This window comes from Mobula birostris, chromosome 6 (genome assembly GCF_030028105.1).
Source record: "Mobula birostris isolate sMobBir1 chromosome 6, sMobBir1.hap1, whole genome shotgun sequence".
NCBI lineage: Eukaryota > Metazoa > Chordata > Chondrichthyes > Myliobatiformes > Myliobatidae > Mobula > Mobula birostris.
Window position 1 is genome coordinate 49700049 of NC_092375.1, and position 19539 is coordinate 49719587.

The 19539-nt window shown below is 38.6% G+C and overlaps 1 protein-coding gene across 6 annotated transcripts in view; it reads right to left on the minus strand.

Moving 5' to 3' along the window:
- Positions 1-19539, minus strand: part of usp9 (ubiquitin specific peptidase 9) — a 266944-nt gene that overhangs the window by 179847 nt on the left and 67558 nt on the right. For all 6 annotated transcript variants that reach the window (XM_072260457.1, XM_072260455.1, XM_072260456.1 and 3 more), the window contains 3 exons: positions 13516-13769; positions 1742-1887; positions 1588-1667 (listed from right to left, as the gene is read on the minus strand). In XM_072260457.1, the coding sequence (XP_072116558.1) occupies positions 1588-1667; positions 1742-1887; positions 13516-13611 (322 nt within the window). In that variant the 5' untranslated portion in view covers positions 13612-13769. The remainder of the gene's footprint in view (positions 1-1587; positions 1668-1741; positions 1888-13515; positions 13770-19539) is intronic.

Consider the following 19539-nt stretch of genomic DNA (forward strand, 5'->3'; position numbering starts at 1 on the left):
ATAACACATTATTAATTCAGTTTGAAATATTATATGGTAGGATAAATTTTAGAGTAAACCCAACATGCCTAAAAGGGAGTGCAGGGAACAGGTCCCAAGCGTTTAAATTGAGCTTTGGAAACAGAAGCAAGTGGGTTCAGAGATTGCAAGAAAACAACATCACCCAGTTAGCCAGACACCAAGCCATACAAATTTCCAAATAACCAGACAACAGATAGAGTTTTACCGACACTGACTCTTTTAAGGTAACCATTCTTGAGTCAAATACCAATGAATATGGAACTAAACTTGGTTTGGCTTTACACAACTCAGACATTATTTAATTCACCCATCAATCTGTACACTCAAAAAGTCTAATTTAAATATTTGAACAAAATGTTCACGGGAATAACCTCGAGCACAAGGCTCACAGTTAAACTTGCAATTCCTGCTTTGAAACCTCTGAATGAAAACCTTAGACCATGTTTTCCAACGAGAAAACTATATTTTTTATTATTCAAAGTGCTGACAAATAATGCATCTTACAATTACATTATTTTATGATCCATAGTTACGACTACTTAGCTTGCCTTAGCTAGAGGAATTACACAACACCATTGAACTGTATAAAGAATTGAAAGTTGATCAGGAAAGCATAATATATACAATTTATCAAATAGGTACGACGCAATATAGCTTTGAAGAAATTTTTGGGAGTATGAACAGGCTTTGTGATTCAAAAGATCAGCAAAGTGAAATGCTCATCAAACATCAATTTGTTGACACATTTGAAGATTGCTAATCATCATTTGATTCTAGTGTACTTACTAAAGCTAAGAAAATACTTAAGTTCCATAGATGGAACCTAAAGTCTTGAAGGTGCATCATTAAGTCTCTCAATCTCAAAAGGATTTGGCAGTGTAACTCAATAAAGTTCTTACACAATGAAACCAACCAAAATTAGGAAATTTAAATCCAAGACTAATAATTCCAATACGAAATTTATTACGAGTAAGTAAGTTGAAATGAATGGATGTATCTGATGGAAAACTTGGTAAGTACGTAAGAAAGGAATACCAAGATATGCTGAAACATTGAGATCACAGATTAAGTTTATCCTGGATAAGAACAGAACTGCATGCTTTTGATGCATTTTTGCCTTTAAATCAAATCATGAGATAGATTTTCAAGGTGAAGCATTTTCTTTTATACTTGACAAAAAGATTCTGCTGAAAATGTTCCTTTTTTTGCCTCAAATGAGCAGCAATGACACAATCAAAAGGCAAACAGTTACAAGAAATGTTGAGTATTCAGCTCACTTAGTACCTACCGCTGAAATATTAACGCCATTTCCTCTCAACAGAAGCTGCCTAACCTGGTGAATATCCGCTTCCCAACACGGGTCTTTTCCCCCACTTTTCAGAAAGTGGCTGTCAGATGGCTCCCAATGTAATCTTTTTCCTCCAGATCTTCAGTTTTATTTTATCTAAAACTAAGTACTTTCCTCAATCTTAATAATTACAGTTCAACAAATCAAACTGTCGCCATTCTAAAATGCAAAGAACACATCTTCCAATAAAATCAAAATAGTCTGGGAAAACTACTTACTTTTTTTACTAAGGTCTATAGCAGCTTCAAGTAAAACTTCTAATTCACCTTTCGGCAACACTGGGACCACCCAACGAGGCCTGCAAAATGCAAGAAAAAATTAACAATTTGCACATGAATGTATTTATTATTGTTCTAGTCTAGGTACACTCACCTATTAATCATATCATCCAGCTTTGCTAAATCGGTGTGAGGAAATGCAGGCTCCTCTTCCTCAAGTTGAGGAGGAGCATCACCTTGTCCTTGTTCATCAGGAGGGCTAACTGGTGAATTTTCACTTGATGTGTTTGGTGAGGAGATCTGTTGGATAAGAACAAAGCAGTAAATTCAATTTTGTTTCTGCACTATTTTATCCAATTCATAAATGCAATTGTCTTTCTGAAAACCTTTTCATAAAACCAATTGTCTGTCTGAAAACTTATTCTTATTAAGCATCCTGACTGGCTGCATCACTGCCTGGTATGGGAACTGTACTTGTCTCAACTGTAGGACTCTGTGGTGGATCACTGGGGACCTTAGTCACCCCAACCACAAACCATTCCAGCTGTTACCTTCTGGGAAATGGTACCACAGCATAAAAGCCAGGACCAACAGGCTCTGGGACAGCTTCTTCCACCTGGCCATCAGATTGCTAACTCATGCTGACACAACTGTATTTCTATGTTATACCGACTATCCTGTTGCACATACTATTTATTGTAAATTGCACATTGCACATTTAGACAAAGACATAATGTAAAGATTTTATATATATATATAGGATATAAGCAGTAAAATAAATATTTAAGATCATATTGAGATAAAAACACTTAAGTTAAACTCTTAACCTTTTAAGTACAAATTGATTTAGTATGTACAGTTTACACAATACATTAATAAAAAATAAGGAGCACTAGTACATGAAGAGAATTATTAAACTAGCAATGCAAAATATAATTCACAAGATTTTCTGACTGATCTTGCCTGTGAAGTGAGCCATTGCCATAATAACAAGAAATATTTGCAGCAGTATTCTGAAATATGCAGAATCTGTAGTCAATGTTCACCTTGGCTCGGCTGTAATACCTTCCAAGTTTAACTTGAGCACACCACCTAAGCAGTCATAAGTTCAGTTTGAAACAGGTTTGTAAACTCAACAAGCTTGATCATGGGCACAATGCTCCCAGTCATTGAGGTACCTCAAGAAGTCGGCATCCAAAAACCCTCAACATCCTAGATGTGCCCTCCTCATGTTATTACCATCAGGGAGGAGGTTGGAGCCTGTTTTTAAAACAGCTCCTTCCCCTCTGTCATCAGATATTCAAAGAATCTTTGTATAATACCTCATTATTTGTCTTTTGTATTATTTACTTATTTTGCAACTTGTAATTTTTAGGTAGTACTGCTACCACAAAACAAGTTTCACGACATATGTCAGTGTTAATAAATCTGATTCTGATGTTACACCAATATTTTTAAAAGGGAAGCATTAAGATAGCTGATCTTCCAAATGAGCATGAAATGAGAAATTAGATAAAAGCACAGTAGAACAATAGTGAATATTTAGCTTTCAAATGACAATATATAATCTAGTTGTTTTTCATGTTAGCGGGATATCATACAAAAATTGTCTATCTGGTTTCTTACCTCACAAGCTTGGAAATATTAACAGTGAGATGATTAATGCAGTGATCTGCAGATTAATGGTACAGTGAGGTACAAATTAAAGGGGAATCCACATCATGCCAGTCTTCAGCATAGACTTTTACCAGTACAGACCTTTACTGAATTTAATTTTCAGGAGTGTAATTTCAATTATAGTTATTATAAGATGATTTAAAGAAGAAATGACCAATAAGAAATCCAATGTAACAGAAGCTGGGAAAACTAATTCAAGTTAATGAATAACTAAATCAATGAAATGATATTTGGTTGAAAAAAGTTGTTAAGTTTTCAAAACCAATATTAACTCCAGAAAAGTGATTTTAATTGATAGAACAAGCAAGAGAAAATCTGCAGATGCTAGAAATCCAAGCAGCACACTCAAAATGCTGGAGGAACTCAGCAGGCCAGGCAGCATCTATAGAAAAGAGTAAACAGTCAAAGTTTCAGGCAGAGACCCTTCATCAGGATTGGAAAAAATGCTGGGGGGGGGGGCAGGGGAGGAATTAGAAATACAAGGTAGTAAAGGGAAAGGTGAAACGGGAAGGGAGGGCTGAAGTAAAGAGTTGGGAAGTGAATTGGTGAAAGAGAAGGGGGAATCTGATAAGAGATGACAAAAAGCCATGGAAGAAAGGGAACAGGGAGGAGCACCAGCCAATCACCTCCCTCCGGTGCTTCACTCTTTTTTCCTATATTAATATCTGAGCACATCACCTATAGGCAAAGCAGAAGGTGCAAGATCAATTGGATTGGTCTTTCAAAGAGCAAGGACAAACACAGACTAAATAGGTTTAAGATAATCTCATTTTACTCTGATCTCCATTCATCCCCACCACCACTATGTATTTCTCCTGCCATCCACTTACACTCCAGGCAATCTACAGTAGCCTGTCAACCTAACAACCCAAATGTGGCAGTAAAATATAGCACAGTAATGTGGCCTAAATGTCCACCAAGTCTATGCCAGCCGTCAATTTACACTTACCCTATTGTATCTCCCCATAGATTAGACCATGAGACACAAGAGCTGAATTAGGCCATTCAGCCCATAAGTTTGCTCCACTGTGGATACTCTACCAATCTTTTGATTTCCTCATTTGGTGTAAAATTAAAATATCACCTTAATCTTTCCTAAACTTACAGCTGCAATTTACATAATTGTCTGCATACTCATTTAAAAAATAATGAATTACACTGGACAAGAAAGATTTTGCTTCAGGCGCGGGGAGACTACAATGGCACGAGACAGCACCTTCTTCAAACTCATCTGCAGAAACAGCTTAATTTCTACCTTTAATGTCTCTATTTTTCCTTTTCAAGGTGGGTGAGATTCTAGCAGTGCCCCTGATCTGCAGCTGCACTCAAACTGTGGTTCTTTACGGCAATGGTTCCCATCCCCAGGGCTCACTGACCAGCGATTCTTCAATATCCCAAGGGCGCTGCCCAGAAGATGAGTGCGCCTTCACAGTACTGAGGCTTTGCGACCCTCTGGATGAGCTAATTCTATGCTTGTGTCGCCAACTGAAGCATCAAGGGAGAACACGGAATATCGTAAACAGCGGACTGGCTGTCAGAAATCTCTTTCCTTGGATCACTTTTTCTCGATGGTGTGGGAATTTGCTGCCGATTCTTGAGTCAAAGAACTCGGAAGGGGCAAAAACAGCAATGAGCGAGTTTTTTTTGTTTTGTTAGTCTCCCCTCTCACTGTGCGACACCTCCGTGTGGCTTTATTAGGGTGAGAAACAACTTGTAGCCTGTCGAATTGCTGCATGAATGATTAGTTTTTGTTGTACTGTGGTTCATGGTCTCTCCTGGGGGCTTTGCTATTTGCTTGCTTGGTGGGTGGTGGGTGCTGATGCTTTTTGCTGTACCAAGTGGACGAGGGTTTGATACTTACTGCTGTTTACGTGAGGGAGGGGGTTTTGGGGTTCCCACGTTTTTACTGTCCCTCATTCTTTGAGTACCCTTTTGCTTTCATAGATGCCTGCAAATAGCAAGAATTTCAGGTTGTATATTGTATACACTGATATTAAATGAAACTATTGAATACTTTTGGGTGTATCTTATAGATTTTGGGCTGCTGATCATGAAAGTCACCATGAAATTTCCCTATTATGCACTTTTTTTGTAAATCATCTTTATTTATTATTTCAATTTCTCATTCAAGTCAATTAAAATGGTGTCCACTATGCAAGCTGAAAAGTTTTCTATCTTGTCCACGCATGCCTGGGTATGTATGCTTCAACAGGGTGAATGCTGCATAGCAAGACAGGTTTTAGAAAGACTATAAATTTCCATGAAGAACTTCAATAGTTGAGACAGATGTTTCCCAGAGTAACTGATGCCAAGATTACGGAAGGCATTTTTGTTGGTCCACAAATCAAACAGGTCATCAGTGACAGACAATTCTAAGAACTTCTAGTGGGACCAGTGAAGATCTCATTGAAGGCATTCAAGGGTGTTGTTGAAAATTTTCTTGTCAACTATAGAGCGCCAAACTACAATCAACTGGTTGGCAACAAATTCCAAGCATATAAAGTCATGAAGTCAACTCATCACTGAAGATTCATTTTCTGCATTCCCATTTAGACTTCTTCTCTGCATATCTTGGCGCTGTCAGTGACGAGCATGATGAAAGGTTTCACTAGGAATATTGTCGTCATGGAGAAAGAGTATCAGGGCAACTGGAATCCATCAATGCTGGCTGATTATTGTTGGACACAAGGGAGAAGCTTCAGACACTGAGTATAAATGAAAATCATCAAAACTTTTTTTAAGCTTAGTTGAATTACTGCAAGCATCAGCGCCATTATGCAATTATATTATATTCAATAAATTCTTGTTTATTAAATTTGCTTCGCCAAATTCCTATATGATACAAGTAGGCTGAAATTATATGAGTTCAGCTTCAAATGATCTATCATACACAGAATTCTGAAGAAGCAACACTATCAAAAACAATTTGATGTCGAATGTTAGGAGTTTTATGGTAAAAGAGCATCTGATAATTCTGTAAATCTGTTAACATGGCACCCAACTGCCACACTTGCCAGATTAACTGAGTGTAAAATTGTATCTATATTTCATTTGCAAAAAACCCTGGGAAAATACTATAAACAAGCACAACAGACAACACAAATACATGTTTTGCCAAAAGGCACAAAATTTATTCCAATCAATAGAATTCAAATAATACAAGACTAAAGTTATATTTCATAAAAGCTTAAGAAATGGCCTCTGAAATAAATGTTAGAAAATGTCAAATATTTAAAATATTTGGGGAATTTAGACCACGAAGACAAGGAATTGCCAAATGAAGACAGAAAATTATCTGAAACAAACACTTGACGTGTCAATTAAGGGTGGCTTCAGTTATTTTGAATACAAGGAACAGGAATTTAAAACTTGAGGGGATGGGACAAACAAAAGAGCTTCTCAGATCATAAAGTGCACTAGGCGAAAAAAATAGAAGATGGGCAGAGAAAATATTGGTTTAATTTAGGAGGTGACAAGTGTAAATGAGAGCTTCAAATACAGTGGATAGAAATGAGATAGAAATTGGCTGAGAGTGACAGAAGTTCACCTCATTGTTGGGTACTCGAACGGCAGAGTGCAATGGGAAGGCTGAGCACTAAGTATGACATCAGTGACTGATTTAAAAGAATTTTCGTCCTTGCATTTAGCATTTTAACTACTTTAGCAGCAATATTCAACACTAAAGAATTGTTAGCCAATGGCATTTAGCAGGTCCTGATAAAGTGCCCTGATAAACGGTCCAAAAAGGCAACTATTTATTTCTCCCCATAGATGCTGCCCGACTTGCTGAGTTTCTCCACCATTTTGTGCGTGTTGATCAGTTTGAAAAGAATATAATTACCATTTTTGGATAAACTTGAAGGCATAAAAGACAAAGATGACACAAATATGATTACAGAGTACTGCTTCAGAGATTAGGAATTTGTAAGGTTGTCAACCAGCATAAGTAACACTTGACATTAAAAGCAAAAATAAACTTTAATTAAACAAATCAGTAAAACCACCACTTGTACACTGATATAACAAGTCGTCTTTCAATCTTGTCATGCAATTAAGAGAAAGACAAAACCATTTTCGGCACAGACTAGAAGGGCTGAGATGGCATGTTTCCGTGCTGTAACTGTTATATGGTTATAATTGTTATATAAGACATAGGAGTAGTATTAGGCCATTCAACCTATCACGTCTGCTCTGCCATTTCATCATAGTTGATCTATTTTCCTCTTAATCTCATTCTCCAGCTTTCTCTCTGGAACCTTTCACACTCTGACTAATCAAGAACCAATCAATCTCCACCTTAAACACACCCATTGACCTGGCCTCTACGGCTGCCTTTGGCAGTAAATTCTACATATTCGCCACCCTCTGGCTGAAGAAATACTTCATCTCTGTTCTAAATGTATGTGCCTCTTTCTGAGGCAGTGCTTTCTGGACCTAGACTCTCCACCATTGGAAACATCCTCTCCACATCCACTCTATCGCAGCCTTCTAAAATTCGACAGGTTTCTATGAGATTCCCCCCTCATTCTAGAGTCATAGAAACATATAGCACAGAAACAGGCCCATCTAGTCCATTTCAAACAACTTTCCTGTAGGTTGGTGACCTGGTTGGTCCTATTGAAGTGCAACACCTCAAACGTGTCTGCATAAAATTCCACCTGCCATTTTTCAGCCCATTTTTCCAGCTTTGTCCAGATCCTGCAACCTCTAATAGTCTTCCTACACCCTGTCCACTACACCCTCAATCTTGGTGTCATTGCAAATTTGCTGATCCAGTTAACCAACCACATTATCGTCCAGATTGTTGATATAGATGACAAAGAACAATGGACCCATCGCTGATCCCTGCGGTTCTCCACAAGCCTCCGGTCAGAGAGGCAACCATCTACTACCACTAGATTCTCCTATAAATCCAAAGTCTAATCTAATTCACTACCTCATCTTGAATGCCAAGCAATGGAACTTTCTTGACCAACAGCCCATGCAGAACATTGTCAAATGTCCTGCTGAAGGCCACAAAGACACCATCCACCACCTTGCCTTCATCCACTTTCCTGGTAACTTCTTTGTAAAACTCTATGATTGGTTAGACACGACCTACCACATTTAGGGCCATGCTGACTACCCCTAATCAGTCCATGTCTATCCAAATATTCATATATCTGGTCCCATAAAATACCCTTCAACAACTTTCACACTACTGATATCAAGCTCACTGGCCTATAATTTCCTGTTTTTTTTTAATTAAACAGAAGAACAACATTAGCTATCCTCCAATCCTTTGGTACTTCAGCAGTCGCCAAAGATGATTTAAATATCTCTGCTAGGGCCCCGGCAATTTCTGCACTTGCCTTCTTAAGGTCCAAGGGAACACCTTGCCAGGCCCTGGGGATTTATCCATCCTAATTTGTCTCAAGCAAGCAAACACCTCCTCCTCTGTAAAGGGTCCATGACCTCAATGCTGTGTTGCCTCACTTCTATAGAGTCTGTGTCTCTCTCCTAAGTAAATACAGATGCAAAAAAATCCATTTAAGATCTCCACCTCTTTTGGCTCCACACACAGGTTACCACTCTGATCTTCCAGAGTACCAATGTTGACCCACACTATTCTTTTGCTCTGAACTTATCTATAGAATCACTTAGGATTCTCCTTCACCTTGTCTGCTAAGGCAACCTCATGCCTTCTTTTAGCCCTCCTGATATTTTCTTAACAGCTCTGTTGCTTTTCTTACTAGTACCTCATTTGTCCTTACCTGCCCATACCTATTACGTACCTCCTTTTGTTTTCTTAAATAGGACCTCAGTATCTCTTGAAAACGAAGGATTCCTAAACCTGTTATCTTTATCTTTTATTCTGACAGCCATGTATAAGCCTTGTACTCTCAAAATTTCACTTTTGAAAGCCTCCCACTTACCAAGTACACCTTTGCCAGAAAACAGCCTGTGCCAATCCACACTTGCCAGATCCTTTCTGATACCATCAAAATTGACCTTTTCCCAATTTAGAATCCCAACCCATAGACCAGATCTGTCTTTTTCCATAATTACTTTGAAACTAATGGCATAATGATTACTAGATGCAAAGTGTTCACCTACACAAGCTTCTGTCACCTGCCCAATCTCATTCCCCAATAGCAGATCAAGTATCACACATTCTCTCGTTGGGACTTCAATGTACTGATTAAGAAAATCACCTACTATAAGAATCTTGTTTCTTGTAAAAGTCTGCAATCTCTCTACAAACTTAGAATATAGAATTTTACAGCACGTTACAGGCCCTTCAGCCCACATTGTTGTGCCGACTAGATTTGAGACTTGTGGAGCAGTGGGAGCTATTTCAAGGGAATGTGGGGCCTGTACATGTCAATAGACTGCACCTTCATAGGACCATAACCAGGTTTCAGGGGATCCATTAGTTAGGGGAACAGAAAGGAGATTCTGTGCATAACTGTATTTTTTCTTAGCAGAGCCACTGCAAAAAGTTTAAGTCATCTTGACAAGAGCCTGGTGTCAGTCTGAACCAACTTTGGCTTGTACAATTTATATCCTGCATTTTGTTTGTAACTACCTGTATCTGATGCTCCAAAGCAAATTTTACATTGTATCAATTCCTCATCACCAACAATCTCAATGAGTGAACTTGGCTATCTCCTGACTCCTAAACCTAATACGTGGCATTTCCCTCTGCAACAATTCTTGACTTTTTGACCAAAGGACTACCATCAGTAAGGATAGGCATCAATATCGTTGCCACATATGCTACGCTCTCAGACCCCCTCACTTACTCAAACTATGTGGCCAAATTCTTTTCTAACTTAATCTACAAATCTACAGATGACACCACCGAGTCTCAAACATCAGCAAGGCAAGAGTACAGGAAGGAGAAGATAGCCTAATGGCATAGCGTCAACACAACAACTTTTCCATCAATTCAATCAAAACAAAAAGACTGGTTACTACCTCTCTCAGTAGCAACAGTGCTTAGATGGAGATTCGTTAAGAACTTCAAGTTCTTAGGTGTAAATAACACCAGTAATTCTACCTGGCTTAGCCACATAGACACCATGGTAAAGAAAGCACACCAGCACCTCTATTTCTTCAGAAGGCTAAGATATTTCAGCATGTCCCCAACGAGCCTCACCAATGAATATAAAGCAGTTGGATTTAGAAACAGAACAATTCAAAACTATTACTGAGGACAGATAAGGAGTCAAAGTTGTAAATTGTAGCAAGACCAATTTTACCAGACTGATTTAAGCAAGTAGACAGAAAACATCCAAGGAATAGATCAAGAATGTTCAGACCAAGTTTGTTCCCAAATAAAGTTATGACAACCTAGATGCCTGTACAATTTGGCTCTTCCCTGCAACTTAAAACACACTAAATTTTCTATTTTTCCTTGGTCTGATGAAAAATTAACTTGAAATGTCTTCTGTTCCTGTCCATTGCTACTGCCTGACCTGCTGTTTTTTTTTTATTATGTATCATTCAAGTCTTTAGTGTTAAAGAGCAGGAATGTCATGCTACAACTGCTAAATAGAACACAGTTGTAGCACTTGTAAAGGTTCCAGTCATCACACGAAAGACAGTCAAGAGGGCAGATGCCCATCTAAGCAGAAATACAGTTATAAGAAAGAGACCAAGAAGACTAGGATTACTTCCATCGGAACAACAGAGTCTAAAGGAAGATTTGCTTGAGAGCATAAAGACAGTACACAGAAAGGGACTGTTAATGCCAGTGGGATGGAAGGTTTGGAAAGAGACAGTGGATCTGCTTTAAAGGCCATGGACACAAACCTTCGTTGCATTTATAAGCTAACTGCATTATCAGTAACCTACAGGGTCATGCAACACAAATGGCAACTGGCATTAAGTCAACTTAATAGGCTGACATCCTTTTAATTTTCTTCAAACACAAATATGCAAAAAAAGTCTTTCTTTGCTTTCAAGTTCAACTTAAAAGGGAAGGTTCTTATCAATTTTGGCACAGCAAACTTCACAAAAGTACTGTTTCAACCTCAACATTACTCATGGTTACTGGGAGCAGTGAAACTGAACACAGGCATTTACAATATTGCAATGTTCAATGACAGCTGACAAGTTGAAGTTTCTAGACAGTCTCAATCATCAAACGAATACATCACTTATGATAGCAATTAACATCTAAATTAACTGCTTATTTGATCAAAACCTGATAAATAATTACCATAAATCCATTTGGTTTCACAAACTAAAGTACCTGTATGCCTTTTCATCTTAGCAATACTCCACAAAAAGCTAATTTTCAACAAAATTTGTACGTGTTTAATCATGGATCAATACAGAACATAGAAATCTACAGCACATTACAGCCCTTCGGCCCACAATGCTGTGCCAACCCTGTAACCTACTCTAGAAGCTACCTAGAATTTCCCAAACGCATAGCCCTCTATTTTTCTAAGCTGCATGTACCTATCTAAGAGGCTCTTAAAAGACCCTATTGTATCCGCTTCCACCACCACCTCTGGCAGTCCATTCCACACACCCACCACTCTGTGAGAAAAACATGCTCGTGACATCCCCTTGGTACCTTTTTCCAAGCACCTTAAAACTATGCACCCTCATGTCAGCCATTTCAGCTCTGGGAAAAAGCCTTTGGCTACCCACACAATCGAGGCCCCTCATCATCTTATAGACCTCTGTCAGGTCACCTCTCATCCTCCATCAATCCAAGGAGAAAAGGCCAAATTCACTCAACCTATTCTCATAAGGTAGGCCCTCCAATCCAGACAACATTCTTGTAAATTTCCTCTATATTCTCTCTATAGTATTCACATCCTTATTGTAGTGAGGTGACCAGAACTGAACACTACTCCAAGTGGGGTCTGACCACGGTCTTATATAGCTGTTAACTTTACCCCTTGAACTCAATCCCACAGTTGATGAATGCCAACACACCATACACCTTCTTAACAACACTGTCAACCTGCGCAGCAGCTTTGAACGTCCGATGGACACGGATCCCAAGATCTCTCAGATCCTCCACACTGCCAAGAGTCTTACCATTATATTATACTCTGTCTTCAAGAGCAATGAAAAGTAAGTTTAGCAAAACTAACAATAGAAAAATGATGCTCACAACCCAGATTGAAGATCTCATCACCTTTGAACACTGTTCCTGCCCTTAGATAATATTTTTTCCAGTTAGTTCTGTACATAGTGTAGTGTAACACAAGAGTTCTTTGATATTATATGGCCAGCTGCTCTCCCAAGATGGCTTTGACAGCCAATGAAATCTCACACTGCCACCTTACCAACTGTCAAGACTGACTCTGAACCTTAGGCTCAACATTCCAAAGGACTCATGTTTAAATATATTGCAAAGTTACTTAAAATTTAAATTAGAAGCATAGAAGAACATTCAAACCTAAAACAAAAAATACATTCAAACCATTGAAATCAGGATATCCGATTTTTAGCATCTGCATTAGATTGCATTTTGTTAATTTCTTTACATTTGATTGTTTAACATATCTATTCAATAAGCGCTAAACATCACATTCTCTGACACAATAGAAATTCTCTCATTTGTATAACAGAGCATATTACCCAATTACAATGAGTTTAAATGTACAAAGTAAAGAATACTTGGAAAGTAAATATAACACTACCAAAGTTAGAAAAGCAAAAAGAAGCACAGAGGGAGGGTAATCTCCAGCCAACTGCACGCTGTCCATTCTCCTCTGACCCATCTCTTTACAAAGGCATTTTTGCCCACGGATCTACCTGGCTAGTCAATAGAGCATGAGGCTTGATCACGGGATCGCATGTTTGAGTCCCACATTGTGCAAATTATTCTGGGGCACCACAGTAGTGTAGCAGTTAACGTAACACTATTACAGCTTGGAGCATTCTGGAATTCAGAGTTCAATTGCGGTGCCACCTGTAAGGAGTTTGTACATTTTCCCCGTGAACCATGCGGATTTCCTCTGGGTGCTCTGGTTTTCTTCCACAGTCCAAAGACGTACTGGTTATTAGGTTAATTCGTCCTGTGATTAGGCTAGGGTTAAATAGGTGGGTTGCTGGGAGGTGCGCTCATTGGGCCAGAAGGGCCCATTCGGTATTGTATCACTAAATAAAATGGATACAAAAGCAGTACAGATGGCAAAATTCACAACATTTTCAGCTTTGCACTAGCACACAGTACAAACCCTTGGCTCCACAGTCAAACAAAATAAAAACAAATTCTGAAATTATATTTTAAATGCTTACCTGATTCTGTGGGAGAGGAGGCTGGGATTGGCCATCCGGAGCTTGGCCTTGGTTGTCATTCCCTCCTACAGGTGAGCCACGGGTCGTGGCTGTCATAGTCGACACAGGACAGATTTTTGCAATTTTGTCTAGCTATGTGGTTGTTGAAAGAGAAAAATAAATTGCCTCCTCAATGAAAATAGGAAAACAATTTATATCTGTACATAAAAGCACCACCTCGAGCTCAGGTTGTGTTGCAGAGACCATTGCACAGCCTGAAAGAGAAAAGAAAATAATTCATACATTGCAGAAAGCCCCTGTAGGAAAACGAATTACAAGATTTGAAACAAATCATACCAAGCATCAATAATGGAACATAATCAGCCAATAAACAATCATTAGTTAAAAGATCATATTAATTCTAAGATATAGAAGGAAGGAATTAAATATCAACACGAGAGAATTTCTCTCAGATAAATGAAGGCTGATTTCCCCGGACATGAGGCATATACACACAATGGCCACTTTATCAGTTATAGAAGTGGAACCTGGTGTGGTTCTCTGCTGTAAAGCCCATCCACATCAAAGTTTGAAGTGCTGTGCGTTCAGAGATGCTCTGCTGCACACCACTATTGTAACACGTGGTTATTTGAGTTATTGTCATCTTACTATCAGCTTGAACCTGTCTGGCTATTCTTTGACCAATCAATAATAAGGTGTTTTCACCCAGAGAACTGCAATCCACTGGACGTTTTTTTGTTTCTCGTACCATCCGCTATAAACTCTCAGAGGCTGCTGCACGTGAAAATCCCAGGAGATCAGCAGTTCCTGAGATAATCAAACCACCCTGTCTGGTACCGACAAATCAATTCATGGTCAAAGTCACGTATATCCTATTTCTTCTCCATGCTTATGTTTGATCTGAACAACAACTAAAACTATGTCTGCATGTTTCTATGCATTAAGTTGCTGCCACATGATTTGCTGATTTCTTGGGCACTAGCCTACAGAGTGCCCACGTCTTCTTTAGGGAGCGGTGTCTAAGAAAGACGGCATCCATTATTAAGGACCTCCAGCACCCAGGGCATGCCCTTTTCTCACTGTTACCATCAGGTAGGAGATACAGAAGCCTGAAGGCACACACTCAGTGATTCAGGAACAGCTTCTTCCCCTCCCCTCTGCCATCTGATTCCTAAATGGACATTGAAGCTTTGGACACTACCTCAATTTCTTTTTTAATATACAGTATTTCTGTTTTTGCACATTCTTTTAAATCTATTCAATACACGTTATTGATTTACTTGTTTATGTTTTATTTTATTTATTATTAATAATATTTTTCCCTCTCTGCTAGATTACATATTGCATTGAATTGCTGCTGCTAACAAATTTCACGTTACATGTCGGTGATAATAAACCTGATTCTGATATTTGCATTAATGAGGTGTACAGGTACACCTTATAAAGTGACCACTGAGTGAAGCAAGTGGCTATATGACTAGTGATTGCATTGGCTGTAATCTTCCAAAAAAAAAACCTTGCATTCTGGAAGATATTAAAAGACTGTACTCCTACCAATGTGATGGTATTAAAACACAGTGCAAGACAAAATGTAGTCACTTTCACCCAGTCCAATAAAATTAGTTTAACATTCTTTTTCCCAATATGTATTGGAAAATAAATGTAAATTTAAGATACTGGTAGAACATTTATAAAGACATACTCTGATCAAGTTGAGTCAACATAGTTCCATGAAAGGAACATCTGATAAATTTATTAAGTGTTAGCTGAGGAATTAGCAAGTAGATAGAGGGGATCAAAAAGATGAAACATATTTGGATTTTAAGAAGGCATCGTGCCACAGAAAAAGTTACTTTGCAAAATAATGCAGGAAAGTAAAATATTGGCATGGATTGGAAATTGCAAACCTGCTGAATAAAGCTAACAAACTTTCAAGTGGATAAATGAAAATCAGTGGGGAGTTGCGTGGATCCATGCTGAGACTGCAACTGTTTACAAAGCATTAAGGATTTCAAATAAGGAAAAGAAAGTGCTGCAGCTATATCAAAGTGAAGTAATTGTGGGGGAAGAGAAAGTTAGAGGGAGAAAACAGTTTTCAGAGAGATCACGAAAAATTGAATAGTCAAAAAGTTGGCATGAAAGTATTATATGGGGCAACATAAACTTGTTCACTTTGGGAAGTATGATCAAAACATTTAATAAAAGCTACAGTGAAAGGGACTTGGAGGATCACCTTACATGAAACAAAGCCAGCATACAGTGGCATCAGGTAATTGGAAAACTACTAGAATGCTGCATTTCAATGATATTGAAGCATATTAAAATTGCTCAAGGCACTTGTGAGATAACATCAAGAATACTTCGAAGGTTTATATTCTTATATTTGAAGAGACGTATCATGAAGAGGCAATTCATTAGGAGGATCCCAAGTATGAAGAAATTGTCTTACAAGGATAGATTAAACAGGATACATCTATACTCACCAAGAGTTTGGAGGAATGAGATATGATCTTTTTGAAACAAACAAGTTTCTTAGTGGGCTGGACAGGATCACATCACCCTTTATAGAAGAGACTCAGACAAGCGGATAGTATTTTGGACTGGAGGACATGCAGTTAAGACCAGCGATGAGAAATTTGTAATTCAAAGGGTCAAGCCTCTGAGATTCCCTGTTCATGGAGCATGAATCTTTGAACATATTCAAAGCTGAGATGGATAGATTTTTAAATTGGCAAAGGAAATAAATGTTACAGGAAAGAAAAAGACAGGAAAGTGGACCTGAGGGAGAGAAGTTGTAGTAGTCATAATCTTATAAAGCACAAAATAGACTTGAAAAGGCTAGTGCTGATCCCATTTCTTATGGACTGTTACACAAATGGGCATTCACAAACATCAGCTAGAAACCAGCTACTTATAGTGATAGTTATTACAACTATTACTACCACAGTATGGGATACGACAGTCCATCAAAATTGCCGACACAAGGACAACAGAACTGATTCCATTCAATCCACATGTATTCCACTCCTCACTTTAATTACCACTTGACAGCACTTTTGAGATAACCTACGGTCATTGGTATAACACACCCTGCTGAAGAACAAGAACAATGAAGGTGAACTTCATTCAGTAAGTTAACTCAAGAGCTTAAACCACCAAATATTATTAGGCTAAATTTTCAAGTCTATTAAGTGACAGAATGTACAAATCTACTATATAAAATTCATAATAAACTGGTTTAAGCATTTCCCTTCACAAATTAAGTTTGCTATCTAATTAATTGAAATTTTCTTCATTGTCAAATATAATCTCAGGGAAAATGGATATAATTGTACATTCGTTGGCCTACACATAGACAATGTTTTTTTAAAAACATAAATGCCTTATATTCCCTTCTACCGTACTTAGTGTCAGTGTGAACTGTGGTCTGTATTTTGAAAATGAACAGTTTCAGTAAATTTACTGAATTATTTGTGATGTGCAAAATAAAGTCAAGAAAGCACATCAATAACTCAGAAGACTAAGGAATTTTATCATGCCCATGAGGACTCACACCAACTGTTATAGATGCACCATGCAAAGTATCTTATCTAGATACATTATAGCTTTGTATGGCAACTGTTCACCACAAGACCGCAGAAGCTTGGAGAACTGGGAGCGCAGCATAGTCCATTATGCAAACAGCCTCCCCTCCATGACTGCTGACATTCCCCACTACTTCAGGAAAACAGCCAACATAATCAAGGATCCCTCCCATTCCAGTCTTTCTCTCCCTCCCTCATCCTTAAATTGAGCAGAATATATAAAAGCTAAAGCACAAGTAACACCAGACTCAGGGTAGCTTCCATCCAACTATTATCCAATTCTTGAATGAATCACTCATATGCTAAAGATGAACTTGTGATCTCTGTCTACCTCATCATGGCCCATGCACTTTTCACCTACACTGCTCTTTCTCTGTAACTATATAATGCATTGTTTTTACAATCTCAATGGACTTAAAAATGGTATGATCTATCTAGATACTGCACAAACAAAAGCCTTTTTACTGTATCTGATTTCATATGACAATAATAAAACAAAAATAAATCTCTACCAATGCTCACCTACTTTCTAAGGATAAATGTTCACCTAACATTTATTTATGCCAAAGCAGTAAAACAGCTAGCATCCAAGTCATATTTCATATCTTCTCAAGTCCTGAACAAAATCATCCCTTAATGCCATTTTCTGGTTCAGTGAAGCTGTCATTATTAGATCTGCCGAAGAACTCTCAAATAGTAAGATCATCACCAGTGAGAAACAAGGAGTTGCATCATACCATCACATTCAAAGATCACTAATTTACCCTCAGAATTCCATTCAACATACTTACCAAAGTTAACAGCACAGGGGGTTAAGCCTCATCTTCCACATGTCCATGACAGCATCCTATCCCATGTTTTTACTAGTCAAACTATTTACCTACCATCCATTGCTTTGTTAACTATAACTTGGTCAAGTTAAAAAATTAAGACTAAAGGTACAAGTTTTTGTATCAAGAAAATCTCTCCACTTGCCTCTTATTCTATTCCTCTCTTCCCCATTCTCTTCTCAATGAGCTCAAGACTTTGTAAAAGACTGAAAAGGAGAATAAAACTGAACAGCATCTAGTGACCCTATGATCTATGTCAAGGAGACCAACGTCAGAACATTTTTCAAGAGGGTGAACTTTCGCAAGGTGTCAGGCTCCAGTGGTATACTTGGCAGGGTACTGAAAACCTGTGCCAACCAACTGGCTAGAGTGTTCAAGAACAGCTGCAGCCTCTTAACCTACTTCAAAAGGACATAAATCATGCTATCACCAAGTAGTACTCACATCTACTATGACGAAGTACTTTGAGAGGTTGGTCATTGCTAGAATTAACTCCTTCCTGAGCAAGGACCTGCATCCACTGCAACTTCCCTTAGGCCTTAACAGGTGTAAGTGAATGCAATTCACTGGCTCTCCACTTGGCCTTGGACCACCAAGACACCAGCAATACCTACGTCAGGCTGCTATTTATTGATGACAGCTCAGTGTTCAACACCATCAGCCCCTCAATATTAATCAACAAGCTTCAAAATCTAGGCCTCTGCACCTCCCACTGTAACTAGATCCTCGACTTCCTCCTGGAGAACTACAATGAATGTGGATCAATAATAACATCTCCTCCTCATGCACCTCACACATGCTTAGCCCACTGCTCTACTCTCTACATTTGTGATTATGTGGCTAGGTAGAGCTCAATACCATCCATAAATTTGCCAATGATATCATAGTTGTTGGCAGAATCTTATAAGGCGATGAGGATACATACAAGAGCGAGATAGATCAGCTGGCTGTGTAGTGTTGCGACAACTTTGCAGTCAACACCAGCAAGACAAAAGAATTGACTGTGGACTTCAGAAAGGGGAAGTCAGGAGAACACATCAAGGGGATAACAGTGGAAAGGGTGAGCAGCTTCAAGTTCCTAAGTGCCAAGATCGCAAACAATCTATCCTGGGCCGAACAAGTTGATGCAATCACGAAAAAGGCATGCCAGTGATTAACTTCATTGGGAGTTTGAGAAGATCTGATCTAAGACTTCCCAATGACTAGCAAATTTCTACAGTTGTACTTATGGAGAGTATTCTGACTGATGCATCACTGCCTGGTATGGAGTCTCCAATGCAGAAGATTGAAAGGGGCTACAATGGGTTGTAAAGTCAGCCAGCTCCATCACAGGCACAAGCCTCCCCATCATTGAGGACATCTTCAAAAAAAAGTGCTTCAAGAAGGCAGCATCCATCATTAAGGATCCTTACCATCTGGGACATGCCCTTTTCTCATTACTACCATCAGGATAGAGGTACAGGAGCCTGAAGACACAGTAAGTTTTAGAAACAGCTTCTTCCCCTCCGCCATCAGATTCCTGAATGGTCAATGAACTCATGAGCACTATATCATCATTTTTTTTTGCAACTTATAGCATTTTTATAAGTCTTACACTGTATTGCTGCCAT